Below are 23781 nucleotides of genomic sequence, written 5' to 3' on the forward strand. Positions count from 1 at the left end.
AAGGGAATAAAAGTCAGATTTCTGTCGGTTGACAGGCTGAATAAATTACAACAGATCATGCTATGTAAAAATAAAGATAATTAGTTGATCAAAAAATAGCTGAAAGTATCTCACTGAAACTATAATTTACGGACGACCTTTGAGCAATGCTAGACTGACCTTAGGAGTGTTCACCTAAAAATCAGGACCAAATGAGGATTATAAACCAGTATGAGGATTTATAATTGTGACTTATAATTGATGAATAAGGTTAGGAATTAGATTTATAATTTTCATCACGAACTGACTTTAAGTATATTACCAAAACTCTATTTATCTAAACGGATGAGTGAATTTCGCGCCAAAATTCGAAACCTCTTATTTTATACGTGACTGGTTCGTCCATAAATTATGGTCTCGCCAAACGTTGTTCATTGAGGTAGTTATTCATCGTTTTTACTCATCAGAATACCTTTCGTCATGATAATATCCTTACAATGGAAAAAAATAATAATTTAGGGAAAAATTTACTTAAGTGACTATAGACAATTCAATACAAATGTCTCACTACTCTTATTAAATGAATAAAATAATATTATCTTACATTATCTCAATAGGTTTTGGAATAGAAGCAATCTTTTTAATTGGTGTTGGTTATTCAAAAACAATTACATCAGCTTTAGTATGTCTTGTTTTAGCTGTTGGATTTAGTGGATTTGCAATATCAGGTAATTGTGTTCTTTTCTAAAGTGTGATATTAATTTATCTAACAATAATTAGTATTTAAACCTTAACTCTTTTCCCTAATAACCATGATAACTTCTTTTATTTCATCACTCAATAACTATTTGCGTTTTAAAATGAATCTCTCATTCTATATTACCTACCTTTTTTCAAGTTAACATGATTTTAATCTTCATTTGTATATATAATAGCAATGTGGCTAATAAGTTTGAAATGCTCGTTCCTGTACAGACTGAATGTGTCATATTGTAAACATCGAAATACTCAGAAACATACTTGAAATGTTTATTTATTGAGTGTGGTTAAAATCATTGCTTAATGTCTTACAAAATTAGTAACATAATATTAATACAATACATGTTATTAATTTAAAAATGTAAAATGTAAATGAAATTAAGGTTTAGAAAAAAGAAACCAGGGTATTCTAATCATTGAATACCATGGAATTGTGACCTTTAGTCTATAACAAAATTAATAACAGTTAGCACAATTATATTGATTAATCATTTAGTTGTGATCAATATCATGTTTGTCTTGTCCTTAAAAATAAACAGGTACTATTGATCAGGCTTCAGTGAAGGCATTAATCTAACTCACAATTGTATGCATTGTATTTTGATCTTTGATATTTTCTGTCAACTATCTATAATCATCCAAAAGCAGCATTTTCTATGTGAAAAAGAATAGATAGTATTAAATTTGAGGCACAAGCTGTAATACTTATGCGATTGGTAAATATAATTACAGTAACCTATAGCAACCCCTATCTACTGATATTTTTTAAAATAAAACAAACATAAAATTGATAATGTAAAAGTATCTGATCCCAGTTCAATGATTACATGTTAGATCTTACTAGATCTTTCTCATTTTTGTTTCAATTACCAACGCAATTATTATTGATCGATATTTTATTCACTGACTAGTGTGAAATGTAAACCAATCTTATTCTAATTTTTCAAAAAAAAGAGAGATAAATCAAAATCAAGTTAATTCTTTAATAAACAAAATATTAAACAAGAAACTATTGAACTTGTCAACAATGAAATCTAGGACTCGTGTTTCGTCCTGTTTAGGACTCATCAGCTAAAAGGATTCAAACAAACAATACATCATTTCAACTTTGGAATTATTTGCAAATTTTTTTCTCCATAAACTTATTAGGTTATTAGAAATAATAATGAAATAAGAACACAAAGACAGTGATCGAATAATTACATTAATAATAATAACAATAATAATAAAAGATAATAAGAAAACCTATTTAGAAATTATGTAAAATAAATCGAATTAATGTTACCTATTTTCCACATTTCTCATAATGGTAGTGACTGATTTGGTTTACTTTTTCTGTTCTTGTCGTTTCACATCTCTTTTTAATTGATGATTTAAACTAATTATTCATTATACGGTTATAATAAATATCCTATCAATAATAATTTTAATGACAAAAAGAAAATTAAGAACATTTTGTGTATGTTTGGTGATGTGACATCAAGTAAAGTAGAACAAGCTGGAAACTTGAGTAGTATTTATGTTAGTAGGTCATAGTAGATTAAGCAGTGATGTGAATTATAAGCAGAAATAGATGGTGGCTAACAGCAGAATCCAGGACGCGCGTTTAATCCTACTTGAAACTCGTCAGTTGGATGTACCTACATCCAAGATTTGATGCTCATTCCGGAAGTTGAACCCAGTACCGTCCGCTTCAAACACTATTACGTTATCCACTTAGCTACTTATTCCTGATAGCCGCCAGCTTGTGATGTAAATAAACAAATTTTCAAAGAAATATATTTAAGTTACCAAATGATGTCATTTACTGTCCTTAACTAACTTTTACTCCTAATGTACGACTTTAAATGAAAGGTATTAAAGCAATGGTTAATAACTTAAGTGAAATGTAGATATCTAAGGTAATCAAGAACTGTAAGAACATGCTATATCAGAAATTAAAGGGAGATAAACAGCGCTAGATATTTAGGTTTTGAATAAATATTTACAAACAAGATGAATCAAGATCAATAGTTAGAGATATAAGATAACCGTTTTAACTGTTCATCGACGAATATGTAATATCATCTAATTTGGAATATAATCCTAGTATGGGACTCCTCAGCAGTGCACATGCACGATCCTGCCCCCTGCGAGATTCAAACCTAGGATCTATTGGTCTCGCGCGCGATTGATTAACCATTAGACCACTGAGCTAGCCGGCATCCAACGGTGTTAATGTCTAACTTTAACCAATCCACGAAGTTGCTCCACCGTACACCATTGTCTTCAGTGAGTTACTATCTCACAACAGACCTGGTTGAACTCCACTGGTCACGGCTTCTCACTAGAACTCCAGGAAATGCTTCTTGATGTCAGTCACTAGTGAGCAGATGACTATTGTCAGAAGGGATTTTGTGGAGATTTTAGTAATTTTAATAGTTGAAATCATGAGTCAATCGAAGCTAGACCACCATGGAAAACCTGGAAGCTTCAATTGGCTCATGATCTCAGCTATTGAAACTATTGAAATTTATAAAAATCTCCACAAAACCCCTTCCGATAACAGAATACATATTTATACTGTAATGAGTAATCATAAAATTAGCGAGATTAGACGCTCGCTGATGACTATGAAAAGTGTTTATACTAAGAAATAAAACTAGAAAATAAAAACTATGAGATTTTAACGAACTGGTTCAACATCAATATGTTCATCAGACTTTTTAAATGTCATCTATTTAGTCTTCATATGTTCAATACTGTCTATTGCTTTGAAGTCCCTGATCTAGTGTTCAACCAATAAAACTAGTTTGATACGGTATTTTATTTGTATGATTTTGAATACTCATTCAATACATTAGTCTTATCATTATTATTACTATTACCATTATCATTATTATTCAGTTCAGAATGCGTACTTAAGACTAACCCTTTTACATTATTGAGATAAATCTACTATTTTTGTTTTTCTATCATAAGTCTTGTCACTGCTTCAAAATTCACAATAGAAATAATGGTAAAACGATCATCAAATTCATGCTGAGTTTTTCTTATGATAAGAGTTTAGAATTAAACTCTTCATTTGACTTTCTTTAATGTAAACAAAACTAGTGTTGATGAATAATTTGTTTGAATGATTCATTTTTATTCATTGATGAAAAACTTCATTTATGAAAATGAACCCTTTAAAATAGATTTACATTATCATAATAAATTCTACTAGAGAATGGGGTATTATGGATATTATAGTAATTTTTAATAGTTAAGATCATGAATTCATTGAATGTCGATTAGTTATTATTGACTAATATTTCATATATGGAAATAAACGTATGAAACTTAACTTAAATCATAATCATAAATGTATAAAAATTCAATTTTAAGAATATGTATATAGAAAAGTAAAGTGATGATTGTCAGTAAGCAAATACACCGTAGATTATATGAGAAAAAGTGCTGCATTGTACATACTTTTGCCTGATTCCGTTTGTTTTATTTATTGTACATGGAATCCAACTTCAAAATAATTTTCTCAATGGTGTTAATTTTATTGTCACATATTACAGGAGAGTAATCGTGTTTTAGAAACCATAATCATATTACATATTTTAACAGTACGAAAATGAGCTTTCTGGGTTAATCTATATAATAATGGAAAGTCGGTGAGACTATAATTTTTGGACGAACCAATCAGATTTAAGATAGCAGGTCTTATATTATGGTACAAGATTCATAGACTCATTTGGTTAAATACCAATTCGTCATTATAGCTGATATTGGTTCTTTCAACTGTAAATCTTAATCCTAGTCCTTCACACTAATTTATAACCATCATTTAACCCTTGTAAGTTGATGGACATTTTCAAGGTCATATTAGCGTTGCTCAATGGTCATCCATAAAATATAGTCTCACCCTGTTAACCTAATAAGTTTCTCCTCGAAATTTGTGAAATTCTTACAACTCACAAAGCTAGTTACTTCAAAACTCAACTTGAGACAATACTACTGTTAGTATCTTGATTGCTTATCTGTTCTCTGATAAAGTATTTGGCAAACACATTAATATTTATTTAAGTACAGTGAAATATAAATGGGGTATAGTACTTTATTACAAGTATATGAGATGTTAGCAGGTTGTAAGAATAGGATTATCTAAAAGCCTCTGTAATTATAAATAAAATTAGTTAAACACTCATCTAACGATTTCTGATGATATCATTTTAAATCTTTGCAATAAAAATGCAGAATAAGCCAACAATTTACTGTTGTAATAAAACATGTAGTATTAAATAAAACACATTAAAATACACTAAACTTTTCCTGTAATTAAAAGCATCAGCATATTGATTATGAGAGTAAGATATTGCATTTTAGACCGCTGACATAAATATCAGTTTTCCAATGAACTTGAACAAACGATAAATCATCGACTGACAATTCAATTCAGTACACACTAACTGACTTTCAACAAATATCCAACACGTTATATTCGTTTCAGAGCCAGAATCGAACAATTTAATTCTGAGAGAGTTGTGTACAACCATTTTTAAAACAAGAAAAACTTTTCTAACCAATTCATGTTCATAGAAAATAGTAATAAATCTAATTCATTCACATAAATGTTTCCCGTTCTTCAGGCCTAGTTCTACTAACTGAACCTATTCTATGTAATTCATAAGTAGCAAAATTGGTATGTAATACAAATCTATGTTTGAATACCATACAATACATAGATTACAGACTTCAAGACAATGAAAACTATTTACACAATTTCATATCACAGTTACTTAGTTTTCATTGTACATAATTTTACTACTTGTGAGTAACCAATGTTGTCTGTTAAAATATAATCAATCTGCAAATCAGTGAAGATATCAAAATGACATTTTGTTATCACAAATCTTTTGACTGTTAACCAAAGTTTAATTAGTTTGTTGGTTTTACAAACACAAACTTTTCAGGGAATTGATGTCTTGAAACGATTTCACGTTGGAATACAGTATCAGTAAGCTATTATTTACCTCGTAAATATTGAACAAACGATAGATAGCTGACATTCGATGTAACTTCCAAAATAATTTCATTGTTGTTATTTGTTCCCCCATCAAATTCTTTTCAATTATATAGCGCACTCCTTCCGATTTTCGTGTATACTATCATTCTACGCGTTGTAAGTGTATTTCTTATCTAGTATGAAAATTAAAACTGAATATCTTTTGGTAAGTTAACTCATGGAATGGACTTAGTTCTATTTCATTAACAATACATCAATTATCAAGGTGTTTTTATAGTTAAACTTTCGTTATTTTATCTTCTTTAAATATTTGACATATTTTTACATTTTAAGGTTATAATGTTAACCATTTGGACATTGCACCACGTTATGCCAGTATATTGATGGGTTTATCTAATGGTGTTGGAACAATATCTGGCATGATTTGTCCAATTACAACAGAATTACTTACCAAAAATCAAGTAAGCACTGCGTTGAATTTCTCTGAGGCTTACCGAAAGGTTATTCGGTAATATTGAGTCAGTTCTTATTATTTTTAGTAGACTTGATTAGTTTACAGAAAGTGGAGTTTTTTGTTTAGGAAATGAATGATATTGATACAGTTATGTGAACTGAATATATTGGTTAGGCCGAATAAGTTATTTGGTAAATACCACATTGCAAATAGTGAGGTACTGATTTACTAAGTCTGTAAAAATAAATCTCTCACTTCATACTAACAGTTCACTATCGTTCATTTCAAAATCATATAAATAAACACTTGAGTATACGTTAAGATAATATTTTATTGGTTTATTCTTGTATTACGTTTAGCATTGATGTTTAGGATGCGACTTTTGTTCTATTTGGAACTTGATGAATGAACATTCCTACTGAAACTGAAACGTAGAACTGACTACTTCAAGTACTGACGCCTTATACATCAAACTACTAATTTTAGATAGCCAATAGTTAACGCTGATAAAGTTGTTTGTAGCGGTTTTAGTTTTCATGTTAGGGATACTCAGGACTGCATTTGGTTTCTGTTTGAAAATGTGCTTTCTGAGTGAATCCTTATGTTTGTCTTATGTTTACCAATGTCTGATATGTTTTCGGAGAATGAAAGAATATGGTCTTGAATATCAACAAGGGAAAAATGTAAGCCATTAAAACAAAACTGATTCTTCCTATGGTTAATACGGCTAAACACTTGCTGTGTATTTATTATCTTGTAATAATTTCCTAAACGATTAGGTAACACAGAAAATGTTTTAGTTTAAAATTTCTTAAATACAATGCTTAAAATCAGTCTTAGGAAAATATTAAAATGATATAGCTTTACTTTCAGTACTTACTTAAAGTTAGAAAATATGGTCAAAACTTAAGTGTTAGAGCAGTTTTAATCCAGTAGAACATTTTGAAAAAAGCAACTATCATATTATAAGACCTATTGAAAGCTAAGCATGAATTGCAAATAAGTTGTTTGGTAAAGTGCTTAAACCCGTTCAATCAATAATTATCAACTTGATTTACTAATGCCCTTAACACCTATTTAAATACGAATAGCATAATTGACCTTTGAACAATATGTTGGGTTTTTTTTTCATTAGAATAAGGAAGGATGGCCAATAGTTTTTTTGATAGCTAGTTTGGTTCACTTTGCTGGTGTTACATTTTATGCTATCTTTGCATCTGGAGAAAAACAACCTTGGGCAGATGCACCTGAAGAAGCTCAATGTAATTGGCAACCACCAACCGATTTACCAGCAGAGATGATGCACGGAGAATATGGCTATGCAGATCCAACTGAAAGAAAAGATAATAATCTGTCTTTTCGAAGAGTAAGTAACCAAAGGAATTCATCAACTGATAGTAATCAATTCTATACTTCAAGTTCAAGATATACATCGGGTTATAATCAATCCACTGTAAATGACCCACTAGTAAATTCCCAAGGTTACGGTTATGGTGAAACTTTAAGTGGAACAACAAAAGAACAAAATGTTAATCCATATCATCAAGGGTATTAAAAGTAGCATAAACAAACTAAAACTAATTTCCTACTGACCATAACAATATCAAGAGTTACTTATATTGACTAGTAAATCACTGAAAAGTAGTCCACATATATACCTGGATAATCAAACATCATAATGCCAGTTTGTTTAAAATTGAAATTTCTATGAAAGAAATTTTAACTATTATTATCAACACAATTACTGATATTAAAAGAAGAATCTAGAAAACATGTTTCACATTCTTATCGATCTGTTATTACAGATTTTGTTTCCTTGTTTGTTTGTTCTTTTTCAGCTTTGCAACACTTTTATTTATCAGTAAATATATATGTGCATTGTTTGATTTTATTCATTGCAAACAAAATATGCATATTTATTCCCTTATTCATTGATTTATTTATTACTAAATTTGTCTCAAAAATTCTTTCCTTTTTTCTTTTAACCATATTGATTAGCACAACTGTGAAAACCAAATATTTTATTTATTTATTTAATTGAAATCTAAATGGATACAGCATTTATTGTTACTATGATGATTATCATTATCATTATTTGAATGGATATGAAATTGATTTTGCCATATTTGAGTTAGATCTTTTGTCAATAAGTAATTAAAATGAAGAGGAAAACAATATTGTTTAACAGTTTCTTCCTTTATTTTTCACTCTTCTTATTTTCCATATCTTGTATTGCTATCATTTCTTGAATTTGTTCTCTTTTTTTTCTTTGTTACTGCCTTCTAAGGCTTGAAATGTTCCTTGTTTTGTTTTATTTTATTCTAAAAAGATTGCACATCTAGTCTAAAGAAATTGATCTTAATAAAATAGGCAGTTTTTTGTTTTTCATTTTACTTCTATAAAATAGACGCCCAATTGAATTATTCGTTTTATTTAATAATATGATGTGATCTATATGGATGCATATTTATACTACTATCCATCATACCTGATTTTTACTTTCTTTATAAATGATGTTAGAAATTTAAAAAGTTCTCGTAAACTATCCAAGTATAAAGAATAATAAAGTGAACGTTTATTTCCAATAATTTCATCATTAGACTCACCAGTTATAATAATCGTATTAGATTGGGCGAAATAAGAACTACGTAACCTAATTAAACAACGAGATTTGTTAAAATAGTAAATATTTGCATTAGTTATTGTTTAAATACGTCATAATTGTCTAATTAATTTATGCATGTCATATTTTTGGCAAGTGTATTACAATAATTATAGATTTATAACTATAGACCCTATTGATAAAGTTATTGAACACGATTATTCGCTTGAAAATTGTTGTTTTTGTATACGTTATTCATTTAGATGAAACTTATCAAATTGAAAATAATAAATCTCAATAAGTATTAGCTCTCTTTTGATACTTTAAGAAAAATGAATTTATCTAAAATTAGTACCTTAGCTTGACGCTTGATTGATTAGTTCCTCTTATTTTTCAAGACGACCAGAAAAGCTGAGGAAAGTAAGAACGAAATCAAAGAATGAAATTTTTTGCTTTTCTACGTTTTTATAATGCATTCCAAAACTCTTCAGAGTAGGGAAAGATTGCCAGATGCATTTGAATGGACGAAGAGAACAGTTTGAAGAATGTTTACAAATCGTGAATTCACTAGACCTGAAACTTTAGTTAGTCATATCATAGGGCCCTCCATTCCTCGCTATATATGAAGAAAGCTGTGGCGGAACATAAATCTTAAAATAAAATGGGCTTTTGAGTCTCCTACGTTGATGTTGACATTATTAGTTACGCTGGACACATCTCTAGCTGGAAGCAATCAGTTAACCAGAATCATCAAATCAAAGAAATACAAATAGTATCAAATCTAATTACCAAATAAGTATGTTCTAACTCTCTCGACACATGTCATTACGCGCAACTCCTAGGTAGGCAAAATGGTTTATATTCAATATTAAGTCAAAATAAACACTGATTTTTGAATCAGAATCGAATTTCAGCTTTTCTATGTCTCATGAAATCGAACACCAGATGGTACATTACAAAGATCTTAAAATCGTAAACCAACTTAGAATGGACAATATACGAATTTTCAAAGTCCAGTTCCATTAAACTGCAAGAGAAACTTGATTCAATGTTTAGCAGAAAAGGTCGGACGAATAGACTCAGAAGACACAATAGACGAGGAAATATCTAACCTACGTGTGGTGTTTGAATGAACTAATGATTCCTTTGTACTTGTTGAATGCTTGATTTCGAATTCCAAATACAGTACATTCGTCTGTGCTTATCGAGTACTTCTTGATCCAATTTCGTTATTTCTGAGATTCTTAGTTCATATTATAATTTAAATACTCCTATCATACTATGACAGATGTACCTCTAATTTTCTTAACCTTCTCAATTTTAATTCTTTTTTATTATCAGCTTTACGTTTTTAACTTATTCTTCACTCATCCCATACTTGTCAAGTAGACATTTATCTTTTACACATTTAATTTCATCTCGTTATCTCTCTTCAGTTACGGATTATTACCCAATATTCCTTAAAAAACGATAGGGTGTAATTGTCCTCCTCCTTTCAATAGATTATTGTAACTGTATATCAACTATTAATGCTATTGTATATCTTGGACACTTGGTATTATCAGAAAGGAAAATTTCTTAGCTGGATTATTTTAGTTCTTCTCAGATGACAATATGGGTTGTTTTCTTTATTTAAAGTATATCTGATTCCTTCTGCTTTGAGATCATTTTTAAAAATATGTATGATAACTTTATGCAACTCCGCTAAAATCTTCTCGTTAAACACCTTGGCCTTTAAGAATTAAAATCGGTCTGTGTTTGAAGGTTTCCAACTTGCTATCCATTATTCAGATGAAAAATAGCTTAATCTTGACTGAGCAATATCTATAGAAACTAGCAAACCAAATAAACTTTCACGTTCATTCAATGATTCGAGTCAGATTTAGAGGATTCAGGCCTAAAATTGGTGTAAGTACACTTATCCATGTTTCTAGAATAATAATCATAATCTAACAATGTGACATTGGAGTGATTTGGCAGCCTTATCTATACGACCTTAATCTGAAGACACACCAACTTCTATGCTGACTCGCCTTATGGTGATAGTCAGCGATCCATTTGAAAAGACTTTCGAAGTGTACACTCAAAAAGAAGTTAGAGATTTACAGAGTGAACGAGGCATACAGCCCCGACCTTTTCCTTTCTGGACAATTATTCACATTCATTATTTTCCATCGAGTGATCAACAACCGGTGTGTTGAGTTCCCATGAGGATTTTTAGAGATAATTCAGTGATATCTAACCGTCACTACAAATTCCGTTCTGAGTCTGTTAGATCGTGATTCTTGAACGTTCTTGCTGAAGCCTCGAAAATGATTAGTTCTGGGGGAAGCAAGAAAATGGATTATGTTAAAATTCAAATAATTAAGATGCGGGATTCCACCTTGCTTTCTACGATACGGGGAATGGTTTGGACGTTTCAAGAGATCATCGTAGGAGAATTTAGAGAGATCTGTCACTATCTTAGTTGTCACACGTTTAGAATGCCCAAGTGTGATAGCATCCCTGGCAAGATAAGGACCATCTGTTTGGATGGAATATTGCAGGTTTGATCTGACAAAGGTGGGGTATAAAATCTGCAACATATGTTAGTTAAGGCATTTGAATGATCAGCAAAGTGACTGTAGGAAGCAATTTCCTACAGATTCAACTCTAAGCTAATCTCTAGACCGTCGAGTACAGAGTCTTGGTTTAGCCAAAGTCAGAACAAGTAAGCTATTTGGCTTGATAAGCTTTATCTTTTTCTAAAACATAAATTAACATCGTTAGTGTGCAAACGACCAGTACAGTCTATTAATACAGGAAAAAAGAGACAAATAACATACCGAACGGTAGCCAGAGAATAGGAAGAATGAGTCAACAAGCAAATATTGTTTTACAATGAACATCAAACTGTGATTGGCTAATAAAAAGATACAGTCGTACAAGGTCAAAAGGAGTTAATGTGGTGGTGGGCGTTTCCCTTTATTATTGGTGGGTTCGTTTATCGATCACATTTTACAGTGACCACATCATTTAAAAAAAATTAGCAGCTGCTACTTTGCACTGCTCAGTAGTTTTCATATCATGACTTTCTGTTACTCCTAAATCACTTTGTTTCTGTACGTATGAAAATGCTTGAACACTGATGGTATACTGATGCGCATTGGCACAACCTCTGAATTTCAACTTTGAGATCATCTGACTAATCCATGTGAATAAATTTATATACCAAGATGATCACCCTCATTGCTCTTAGTCTTCTAAACTTTGAAATTCACTGCAAACAACAGTGCCGACAGTTACAGCAGGAGAAGATTAATAGCGTTCTGATGAAATGATAGACGATTCAAGATGACTCCTTGAATCATAAGATATTCAATCGGCTTCCATTCAGATAGTGTCTCATTTACACTCACCATCCGTCTCTCGCCATAAGGAGAGTGTTTCTGATCCACTTTTGTTTGGCACCAGTTATTTCAAGGCTCGAGAAGTTTCACACTAGCCTTATGTGTGATACTTAAATGCTTCTCCAAAATCTATGAATATCACATAAACAGACAAATAGTTATATAACCTGCGCTTCAGTACTCTGTGGCAGGTTGTAAGTTATTAAACATGAGTATCTGTTCCAAAACCCGTCCGGCTTAAGACTTTGTCGTTCTACGTGACCTTGTAACTGCTTGAATTACCCTCACAAGCACGTTAACTACTATTCTGATCAGACCTAATTAGACACGACATCTCTCTTTTCATACTTAAATATACAGCTGGTTGTAGCGCCTTACCAATTTCTAAGGGGCTGAATTTGGGGAAGGGATATTTGAAATCACTATGAGTGATCCTGAAATTACTCCCGCGAAGGATGGCACAACCGTGCAACTACATATAAGGCACGGTGACTTACCAGGTTTAAGGTTGATAATCAATTGAAGAACAATCTTCTCAGTCACAAGCACTAGTCCTATATCTGTAGTTACGGGAAGTGTTGATAACCGTATCATAGAGCAGAAGTTTCTGACATATTGTGATGAGGCCTCAGCTCTGGCCGTATCTAATGCATCCGGCGTGTCTGGGTTGCCGTGCCACAGTGTTAAAGAAGTTCCATCACTTTGCCTTGTTATTTATTTAATGTACAAAAACAACAGTCTTAAGCAAGTACGATAGTCTTGTGCCAACTGCTTCTGGTAAGTGGTAGATAATCTGGCCATAGCAGTTTTACACATAGTACGCATTTCTAGTATTCCCGCCTAAATGACCCATGGTTCATTGACAAGAAGTATCAGAAGAGTTTGCAACGTCGCAGCAGCTTTCGGATCGCTCAGTCGGTCCGTAGGCAGCAATGTGACGTCTTATGTGTTGACCATGAAGCCAGCGGTAACGTTACAGACTTGAATATGCTTTCGAACGTATTGCGATTGTCTTCGACCAATCTATCTACGTTGGGTGACCAGTTTGTTGATACAGCTCAGTCTCTGCCGGAACCTAAGCCTGCTGGATATTAGAATGGGTGGAGCAGATACGTCTAGTACATTATGCGTCCGAAATAAAATACACTGCAATCACTGCTCACTAATCATCCTAGGTTCTGAATCTCGGTGACATAATCACGGTGTTGCATAAAGACAAGACCCAAAAATGATTGTTCTTGTCTGAGTCAGTACGTACCGATTTTACGATAGATTGCACGAGTACTCAATAAATAATTGTTGGTTTTAGGCTGGTGTAGAAGACTGTGACCGAAGTTGTTTGCTGTATCCAACTGATGTGTAGCACGTTGAAGCCTTCATCTAGAGAGCTTACTTGATTAACTCCTCAATATTCCAGATAATTAAACTGGGGATGGATTTGACTTCTTTCGAAAAGTTGTCCACGGTCCTTGAGATTCTTATCTCCGCTTCCATCTCATTAACTACTGAAGCCTTTTCTTTGATCGTCCTGTTTATTTTGACATCCGGACCAATCTGTCAATTGATACAATCCAGCTTGTCTCATGAAGGGTTTTTTTACCTTTAATCATCGTATGATTGGATTCATCTCATCAGTAGTGTTTACGGTAAGACTAAAATCAGCAACTCAACTCAAGGTCTGAGTGTGAAATCGTACTGCTGACTGTAGAGGGCGGTGACAGAAGTAAGGAATTTCCCTCGGACAACCAGCATCTGCAGCGATGCTGCCTTTTCACAACGAAGGAAGGGGTTAGAAAAGGTCGGCCGTAAAAAAGTCACACCTCACCTTACCTCACGGACTTCCGTCTCCGGCGGTATGGCCTTTAGAAGAACGAAGCTAACACATTAAAAATCTCCCACAAAATGGCCGTGAGCGACCGGCCTCAAGCAGTCGTCTCTTGGGCTCTGCGGTCACGCTCCCAGGTTGTTAAAACCAACACTGACCCGACTTCCTTTTCAGGTTCCTCAAGAAATAAACTTCCACGGTGTGGGCAGCCGTTAAGTGACACCAGCCCTCATACCCGTAATAGCACACGCGATCAAGCTGGTCACACTCAAATCCTTCCTACACCTTCTAATGCCTCTCTTATCTCCACGACTAATCCTTCTCACGTCCCTTTATCACCTCGCACCGCGAGGGCAAACGATTCGAGTACGCGGAACGTTATTCCTGGTCTCCTGAAACCACGCTCTAAACTGCATGTTGGAGCTTATCACGTCCGAACACTGTGCCAAATAAGACAACAGGCCTCCTTTAGGACTTTAGAATCTCGCGCCATCGATGTGTGCTGCGTCTCCGAAACGCGCATACAGGATCCAAGTAGCGTCATTCACTTGGCCTCACCATACCGAAATAAAGAACCGACTCGATTCACACTTCGTGTGTCTGGAAGCCCTGATGCTGACTCCCGTGGCCTCGCCGGCGTAGGTATAGCGTTGAGTCCTCGAGCAGAACTAGCTCTCTTACACTGGATCCCAGTAGACAGTCGTTTGTGCGCTGTCCGACTAAACGGAACAGTAAGGACTCGGAAATATAGGGACACTCGTCGTTGCCTCTTCGTCGTCTCTGCCTACTCTCCCACTGACTGCAGCTCAGACGATGTAAAAGATGAGCTTTACAGGAAGCTTTCGGACCTTCTCTGAAAAGCTAGGAGCTCTGATGTAGTAATAGTGGCTGGTGACTTTAATGCTCAAGTAGGTAAACTAAGCGATGGGGAAAGACACCTAGGTGGATCTAATGGTATCGTGACCCAAAGAACAGATAATGGCCACCGTCTGTTGCAGCTATGCTCAGATAACCACCTCTTTCTTGCAAATACTAACTTTAAGCATTAGGAAAAACATCTTTTAACATGGCGACCCCCTAATTCGTCCCAACGTTGGACCCAAATAGATCACATCGCTATTAGCCACCGATTGAGGGGTTCTATAGAAGACTGTCGCTCATTCTGGAGCACATGCTTAGATTCAGATCATGCTCTAGTACGAGCGCGTATCTGTCTGCGTCTTACTGGACGTAGGAAAGACGCTGAAAGGAAATCTCTTATGGTCTTACTTAATGATAGTCAAGCTAAGAGTATATTTCAGGAACAACTAGTAAAACCGTTAAGCAGTCATTAATGTGATGCCTACTTCGAGGCAGCATGGAATGACATCCGAAAATCTGTAGAAACAGCAGTGATATCTGCTAGTACGGTAACATGTAAGGTTAGGGAGAAACACTGGATCTCAGCAGCATCTATCGCACTGATAGATGCTCGGAAACTCATTCCACCTGACTCTGAACATAGTGAAGAGCGGAGTCAGCTTAGGCGCAAGCTGACAAGAAGTCTACGCAGTGATCGCGAACAGTGGTGGGTAGCGAAAGCAAGAGAGATTGAAAAGGCAGCGGCAATAGGTAATAGCAGACAATTGTTCAGACTCGTTAAGGAAACCGGAATTAGGAACCCGACCGTTAGCGAAACAATCTCAGAGAAAGATGGACATATTATTCATTCTCAATCCAGGAGATTGGATCGATGGGCAGAACACTTTAGGGATTAGTTCAACTGGCCTTCAGCCACACTTCGGTTTCCCACGATCTCTAGTCAACCTGAATGGCAAGTTAATGTAGGTCCTCTGACTGTATACGAAGTTGAAAAAGCCATAGGAAATCTGAACGAAGGGAGAGCAGCAGGCCCTGACAGGTTTACTCCTGAGATTTTTAAGGATGGTGGTCCAGTATTAGCAGTGAGATTAACTGAGGTCTTAGGTAGAATTTTGGAACTGGAAGTAATCCCATCTGACTGGTCTCAATCACTGATTGTGCCAGTCTATAAGAAAGGACAAAAGTCCTCTTATGACAATCACAGAGGAATCAGTTTGACTAATATAGTGTCTAAAATATTAGCTTCAATAATACTTCGACGCCTAACCAAAGTTCGTGAAGAACAGAATAGAGGAAACCAGGCTGGTTTTCGACCTGGATGTGGTTGTATAGATCAGATATTTACACTACGTCAGGTTCTAGAACATAGACACGCATTCAGACGCCCCACAATCGTAGTATTTTTCGACCTTAAGGCACCATTCGACTCTGTTGATCGTGAGGTTCTGTATCAATGTTTGTTCCTGAAAGGAGTACCAAAGAAGTACATTAACCTTATAAATGCTCTCTATTTGAACACAACTGGTCGAGTGAGAGCATATGGCGAACTGTCATCAGAATTGATTACCGCAAGTGGTATTCGTCAGGGCTATCCACTCTCTCCATTCTTGTTTAACTTTGTCGTTGACGTGCTTTTAGAGATAATACTTTCCTCGTCTAGATTTCCAGGAGTTAAACTTCTACCGGGAGGTTCACTTGTTGACTTAGAATATGCCGACGAAAGTTTTATTTGGTGAAGACGCTGACAAAATGCAGAGTCTTCTGACCACTCTAAGCAACAATGCAAGCATGTTCTGGATGCGATTCTCACCCTCGAAATGCAGAATGGTACTTCTGGATTGGGTTGCATCGGCACCTGAACTAATGATAGGGAGTGAAATAGTTGAGCGTGTCGACCGATTCACTTATCTTGGAAGTCTCATCAGCCCTTGTGGTCTGGTGTGTGACGAAATCTCACCACGGATACAGAAGGCCCGACTAGCTTTTGCCAACTTGCGTCGTTTATGGCGTAGGCGAGATATCCGTCTATCAACCAAAGGACGGGTTTACTGCGCAGTAGTTCGTTCCGTCCTACTTTATGGCAGTGAAACATGGCCGGTAAGAGTAGGGGATATTCGTAGGTTACTAGTACTCGATGATAGGTGTCTCTGAAGCATTCCCCGTTTATCCTGGGATCACCGAGTATGTAATGCGGTTGTTAGGAAACGGGTACTAGGTAAGGATGGCAAATCGATTGATGAAGTAGTGAAACTTCGTCAGTTGAGATGGCTGGAACACGTGCTACGTATGCCCAACCACCGACTGCCTCGACGTGCGATGTTTTGTTGTATAGGAATAGGTTGGAAGAAAGCTAGGGGCGGCCAGACCAAAACATGGCACAAGTCCATGAAGTCACTGACAGGTGGTCTGAGTCATGTTGGAAGGAGTAGACTGCATGGTTGGGGACCGCGAGATGATAGCAATCGATCATTAGAGACCTTGAATGACATGGCTCAAAATCGTTTGCAATGGTGTAGGTGCATCCACTCTTTGTGTTCCCCTAAATTCTAATCCCCTGAATCCTCCTTGTATCTTTTTTCTCTTTCCAAATGTATTTCACTGGATTATTCTGTTTAAATAACGTCTTCAAACCCTAATCTTTCTGATTACTGTTTATACTCTTACGGCATCTACCACTACGGGATTTGAATCGACCACTGCATCTCTGTGCTAATACGGTGTGGCAACTCGAACTGATGTACGTACGTACGAGGTTCTACGTTGTTACTGACTGATTGACTTTCTCACTTTTTTTCAACGTCAATGACGCGGCCATCGTCACTCGTCTACACGTTTATTAGAGTGAGAAGCTCCAGGCTTTCATCTAGGAAAACCACATTGTTTAGTCAGAAGTTCGAGTATTGTTTAAAGCGGTGTTTACGTGTGTCTGGCGAAAATCAACAAGGTTTTTGAGATTATCTCTTATAGATGTCACACTACATATAATCTTAGACAAGTAAGAAACCACATCTGTGACTTAACGGCTATATTAACGAGTGTGATGAGGATAAAACGTGAAATTTTACAAAAAGTCAGAAATGATCACGTTACTAGTAAAGCTATAAAACATTGATATACTGGGCTTACGTAATAAACGGGAAAACGGTGTTTATGAATACATAGACATATTATAATGTAAAAATTTCGACTGGTGAAATCTAAGGTAAAACATGCAGGAAAGGGTATTTCAAAGACACAAACAGAGGTAAAGCATTACATACTGGTTGAAATGTAATCTATGTTTCGATAAACTCAAAGGGAATCTAGCATGTTATAACGTGGAAAAATAAACTTCTTTATTTTAAATAGCGCGGTAAGTTACCCATGATCTCACTGATTTGGAGACACTAAAAATAGGCAATGTTTATTTCGTGAAAGTATGGAGTGACCATAATTCTCTGGAAAGTGATGGAACAAACTATGAGCGATCCAAATGAAATTTCATGGTCAGCCTTAAAAGGAAGGCTGTGTACAGTTTGGGGATCCTGGCACAAGATCTCCAACGTACGCTCTCATAAAGCTATACAGAAACCTATGACTGCTTTCAAATATTTCATCAAGGAATATTGACTAGTTACCCTATCCAGTTAGATTTTCCGAGAACACATTACGGCTTAGTTCATCAGTCATTGAGCAATACCCAAGCAATTCTAACTTTGACTTATCCAACCGAACGATTAGGTCATATTAATGTAGTGGTAAATAAATACTCAGAGTCAATATCTCTGTAAGTCTTCGACACTTGATGCTGATTTTTTTGGCTTTAATGCACCCACCAAGCTGAAGGCGCTTGGTCACTCATCGGCAAGAGATCACGAGTGGATACTCTATGATCAACTTCACCTACGACCGCTAGCTAGCTTAGACCAGTCACTTTTTGATATATGGGTAGACTATCAAATATATCTTTGGAACTCTTCGCTTCTGACCTATGATTTCACTGTGTAGGCACGCTTTGATTATAGAAGGTGTTACTGCGTAAGGTGTAGTCAAACTCCAAATACCTATGGCACCTTTATTAGTTTTCCTTACAATATATTGTTGAACGCTCCATAACGTACTGATGCACCAGACCAAAAAAGTTTATTATTTGTAGCTCAGTATCAATTAGGTGATCGTATTGAGGGGATTAATTATAACACAACATATGAGGAAGTTTCGTGGAGCATTTCACCTAGCGGTAAAAGTAACACTATGGAATATGAGTAGACATAAATGGCGATATTACAAATTCATGTTCACAAACTACATAAGATGTTCGAACATCTACGCCTTCAAGCATTTATCAAGCAATAAATTCGATATTACGCCCATATAGAACCTTCTTCCAAACTCAATTTTCTGTTTAGTTCCAATACGATTAAAAATAAAAAAGTGAGGTCAATCTTTAGTCAGATAATTTGAATGATCTTTAAAACACTGGTTATTTTAACCTATTAGGCTACTCGATGAACAAAAACCATCACTTGGTTACGATGGGTTCAACACAAGACGTATTCTTCAACAGTCCTGTAAGAAATTTACAAAACACATTACTATTCAATCTCGTTCACCATAGCAGTGATAATTTTGGCAGACGTCTTAACCCATACATGCCAAGAAAATCAAATTCGCAAAATGACCACCTATTATTAAACGACTATCAGTATGGGTCGTCAAACATAACAGTAATTGGTAAATCTGAGTCCACATTGGAAACAATATTGAGAACATTGTTAAAAGGAAATTAGCAGTCAACGATTTCAAAAAATTCGTTTTGTGTCCATTTATGATGGCTATAAAAATTGGTTTTCTTCTCTTAGATTGTCGTCTACTACACACACGTTGCGCGAGACATTTAAGTATGAACAATTGCTGTAACTGTACATTAACAATCGGTCCAGAATACAATTTTTGCTCAACTTTGTCCAGTGGTACCTTTTTTTACTCCTTGACTGACATTGGCGTTCACATTGTGATCATTTTGTGTTTTAAACCTTTTTAATCAAAATTAAAATGGTTGGTAAGACTCATAAATGTGGGCAACCAAACTGCTTGTTCCCCGTTGAGGAATGGACGCTGTGCGATGATTGTAATGAGTGGTGCCATAAGATGTGTACACGCCTAAGTCCTATGGCATGCAAAAGATGTTCGAAGCCTAACTCACATTGGCTTTGTATGTTCTGCTGTACAAATAAAAAGTTACTTATTCAGGAGGCTATGAGCCTATTGGCTTTGGCCTGTAAGAAAAACGATGGCGGTAGCGCTGATAACACGAGCACTGACGGTGCTGCTACCGGACCCGCCAAACACCCGACTGTGACTGACGGGAAAGTGAAATCTCCGTTAATATTAACGAAGAGTGAAGTGCCGCTAGATACTGACATCGTCAATCATACACCTCTAGTCGAAATTGAAGACCCGGATAAGACTGTCACCGTTCCAAATAGTCCCAGTGTGGCTGTCCTGAGTGGTGATAAGTGGACTTCAGTACGGAGAGAGGTAAATGAGAAGAAGAAAGCTGTTGGTAAAACACAGCTGGTCAGCAAGTCATTGGAAGAGACAGTATCAGAAGCAAAAACTCCACTGCGTGACAAGACAGATCTCTCTGAGAGATCAGTCATTTTCCATAAGTTAAAAGAATCTTCCGATAAAGAATCAAAGGCTAGATTTGAACACGATTTCAATCATATTACGTCCTTAATAAGTAAACAATTCCCAGATACAGTTTCAGGAGTTAGTATTTGTAAGCTTTATAGAATAGGAAAAAAGGTGGATTCTGAAAGTCCTCAGAAAGACCGCCTCTTGAAGGTTACATTCATCACGGTTGAAGAAAGGAACCTGATTCTAGGTAATTCACGTAAACTGATTAGATCCGGAATATACGTCCGTGAGGATCTCAGCCTAGCTGATCGCATTAAGAGGCGAGCTGCAGAAGCGGAAATAAATGAGCGTCTCCAAAACGGTGAAAGAAACCTCGTTCTTAAGGGTTTTCAGATTGTAAAAGTTCGGAGCAAAGCGATCCCCAAGCCACTCTGGGTGGTAAGGGAAAGTTCTCCATAGACTTAAAGGTATGCTACACAAATGCTCGCAGCCTGCCAAATAAAATGGCGGAGCTGAAGTCAGTGGTGGATAAAGAAAAATCGGACGTTATTGATGTCTCGGAAACTTGGTTAACGTCAGAAGTATTAGATAGTGAAATCCAATTGACTGGTTTCATAACCAGTAGGGCTGATAGATTAAACCGAAGGGGAGGCGGGGTTATTGTGTACACGAAAAGTACCTTAACCATAAGATTAGCTGCGACGGTAGCACGTGTGTCAGGGACATGTGAACCGGTGCGATGTAAGCTGAAATGTAGACGGCAAGATATTGAATTAGTTGTGGTACATCGCAGTCCAGAATGTGTAGCAGATGATTTTCTCCTAAATAAACTCAAGTCCTGGCGTAACAAGGGTAAAAGCCTTGTAGTAGGTGACTTAAATGCACCGCATATAAATTGGGTAACTTAGAATTAGGGTCATCGATAACGTCGTTCGATTGCAAGTTGTTAGAAACCTCGACTGCATTAGCTTTATTCCAACACAATAGAAACCTCACAAGACATGACTTAAGAAGCTCTTCTTCTCTTTTAGATTTAGTCTTCACACACGGTGATGACGTTGGTCAAATGACTTTACTCCCACCACTAGGGAGAAGCGGTCATGTAGTCATCTTATTCAAATTCATTGCTGAGATCGCCTGTCGAACAGTTGCGCCGGCCCTTCCTAACATATGGAAGGCAGACATGAAGGCAATCAACTGTGCAGCATAGGCTGAAAACTGAGAAAATGAACTCAAGGGCATCAGTACAAAAGGCATTGACTCTTTTCAAGCAGTAATACAATCGGGTAACTCAACCATACATCCCCTGGACAGTTCCAAAGAGGAAGAAGCACGGCCATTTCTGGATAGGCTGAGATATTTGATGTTTACTAAGACAAAAGAAGAAATGTTGGGATGTTGCCATCTGCCTTAGCACAGCAGATACGACGGAACGCTACAGGTCGGTAAGAAACAAGTGTATAGCTAAAATTCGGGAAGCTCAAAGAAAATATGGAATGCAGTTGGCACAATCTGCACTCAAGCAGCCCAAGAGAATATTCTCGTACATAAACTACAGAACAAGAATGCATGATTGGATTCCCAACCTAATTAAAGAAGGAAGAGAATCTGGAATGATAGAGGAAGATCAGGAAAAGGAGAGGTTATGGCTGACTATTTTAGGACAGTTTTCACTCAGGAACCTCCTCTAGAGAAAGAACCAGATCAAAATAAACAGTCAACAAACCACCTGCTAACTGTGGAATTCGATCAAGACGATGTACTTAAGGCTCTTAGCACTTTAAATATGGAAAAGTCAACAGGACCAGATGAAATACACCCCAACATATTGATACATATTGCACAATATATCGCGGCCCTACTGAATGTGATATTCAACATGTCACTCGATCAAGGAGTATTGCCTATGGACTGGAAGGACGCGATCGTCTATCGCATACACAAAACAGGTCCACGACAAGTTCCATCGAATTACAGACCTGTAAGCCTCACCAGTGTTGTGGTTAAAATAATGGAAAGAATAGTCAAACGGACCATAACAGCATTTATGGAAACCAATAACTTGCTGAAAATGGCACAACATGGTTTTAGAAAGGGTCTATCTTGTACAAGGAACCTTCTTATAGCAAGGGAGTTCTGGATAAATGCACTGGGCAACGGAAACTCAGTGGGTGTTTTCTACATAGATTTCAGTAAGGCTTTTGACAAGGTGTCACCTAATAGACTGCTATTGAAGTTGAAAAACCTTGGTATTGCCGGACCTCTTTTAAAATGGATTAAGGATTTCCCAGTAGGTCGTAGACAGAAAGTAAGAATAAATTCCAAGTGCTCCATCTGGAGACCAGTACTTAGTGGGGTTTCTCAAGGTTCCGTCCTAGGTCCTTTACTTTTTATAATGTATGTTATTGATCTTCCAAGTATAGTACAGTCTCCAATGTTATTATACGCTGACGATGTAAAAATCTGGCGAGTAATAACTGAAGACAAAGACGCATGTGCTCTTCAGGCAGACTTAAGTAATATGATTAACTGGTCTAAAGAGTGGCTGATGCCCATCAACTCGGAAAAGTGTGTCTACATGCACTTTGTGGATTCAAAGGTTAATAGGTACAACATAGGGGAAGTGCCATTACCCGTGGTCCGGTGTCATAAGGATCTAGGGGTGACAGTGAGTCATGATCATAAGACGACGGCCCATTGACGGGAGGTCTCAGCTGAGGGGTTTTGAACCCTTTGGGCTTTAAAACGGACATTTACTAAGCTAGATACTACAATGTTCACCACAGTATACACATCCTTAGTGAGGACTAAGCTTGAGAACTACGTTCAGGCTGCAGGCCCTTGTTTAAAAGGTGACTCGGATATCCTAGAAGAATTACAGAAAGCAACTACCCGTGAAATCCCAGAACTCCGGGGTTTACCATACAAAAGGCAGCTTGAAAAGCTGGACCTCTTTACTCTGTCCTATTGCAGGTTAAGGGGAGATCTAATTTTGATGTGCAGAATACTGAGAAATGATTTTGGACCTAACTTATTCTCTCTTTTTCTTCCCACTAGATCGGGACATCTCAGAGGACATAGCAGGCGAGTAGAAAAGCCAAGAACGAACAAAATAACGGTGGCATACAGGTTTTCACACCGAGTCATCAATGCTTGGGACCTGCTGCCCGGAGCACTGGTGTCCGCACCTTCAATTGACTCTTTCAAGAGAAGACTAAACACTCATAGAAGCACACCACAAAAGGAATAACGTAGGCCGTAGGCCTTCTGTCCTTACTACACAAATCTGGATTT

The 23781-nt window shown here is 36.2% G+C and overlaps 1 protein-coding gene across 1 annotated transcript in view; it reads left to right on the top strand.

Moving 5' to 3' along the window:
- Positions 1-8574, top strand: part of MS3_00007916 (uncharacterized protein) — a gene marked incomplete at its 5' end in the record, with an annotated part of 69703 nt that extends 61129 nt beyond the window's left edge. The window contains 3 exons of the mRNA XM_012940167.3: positions 597-707; positions 6068-6195; positions 7324-8574. Coding sequence (XP_012795621.2) covers positions 597-707; positions 6068-6195; positions 7324-7743 — 659 coding nt within the window. The 3' untranslated portion in view covers positions 7744-8574. The remainder of the gene's footprint in view (positions 1-596; positions 708-6067; positions 6196-7323) is intronic.
- Positions 8575-23781: the final 15207 nt, after the last annotated feature.

This window comes from Schistosoma haematobium, chromosome 1 (assembly GCF_000699445.3).
Source record: "Schistosoma haematobium chromosome 1, whole genome shotgun sequence".
Classification (NCBI taxonomy): Eukaryota; Metazoa; Platyhelminthes; class Trematoda; order Strigeidida; family Schistosomatidae; genus Schistosoma; species Schistosoma haematobium.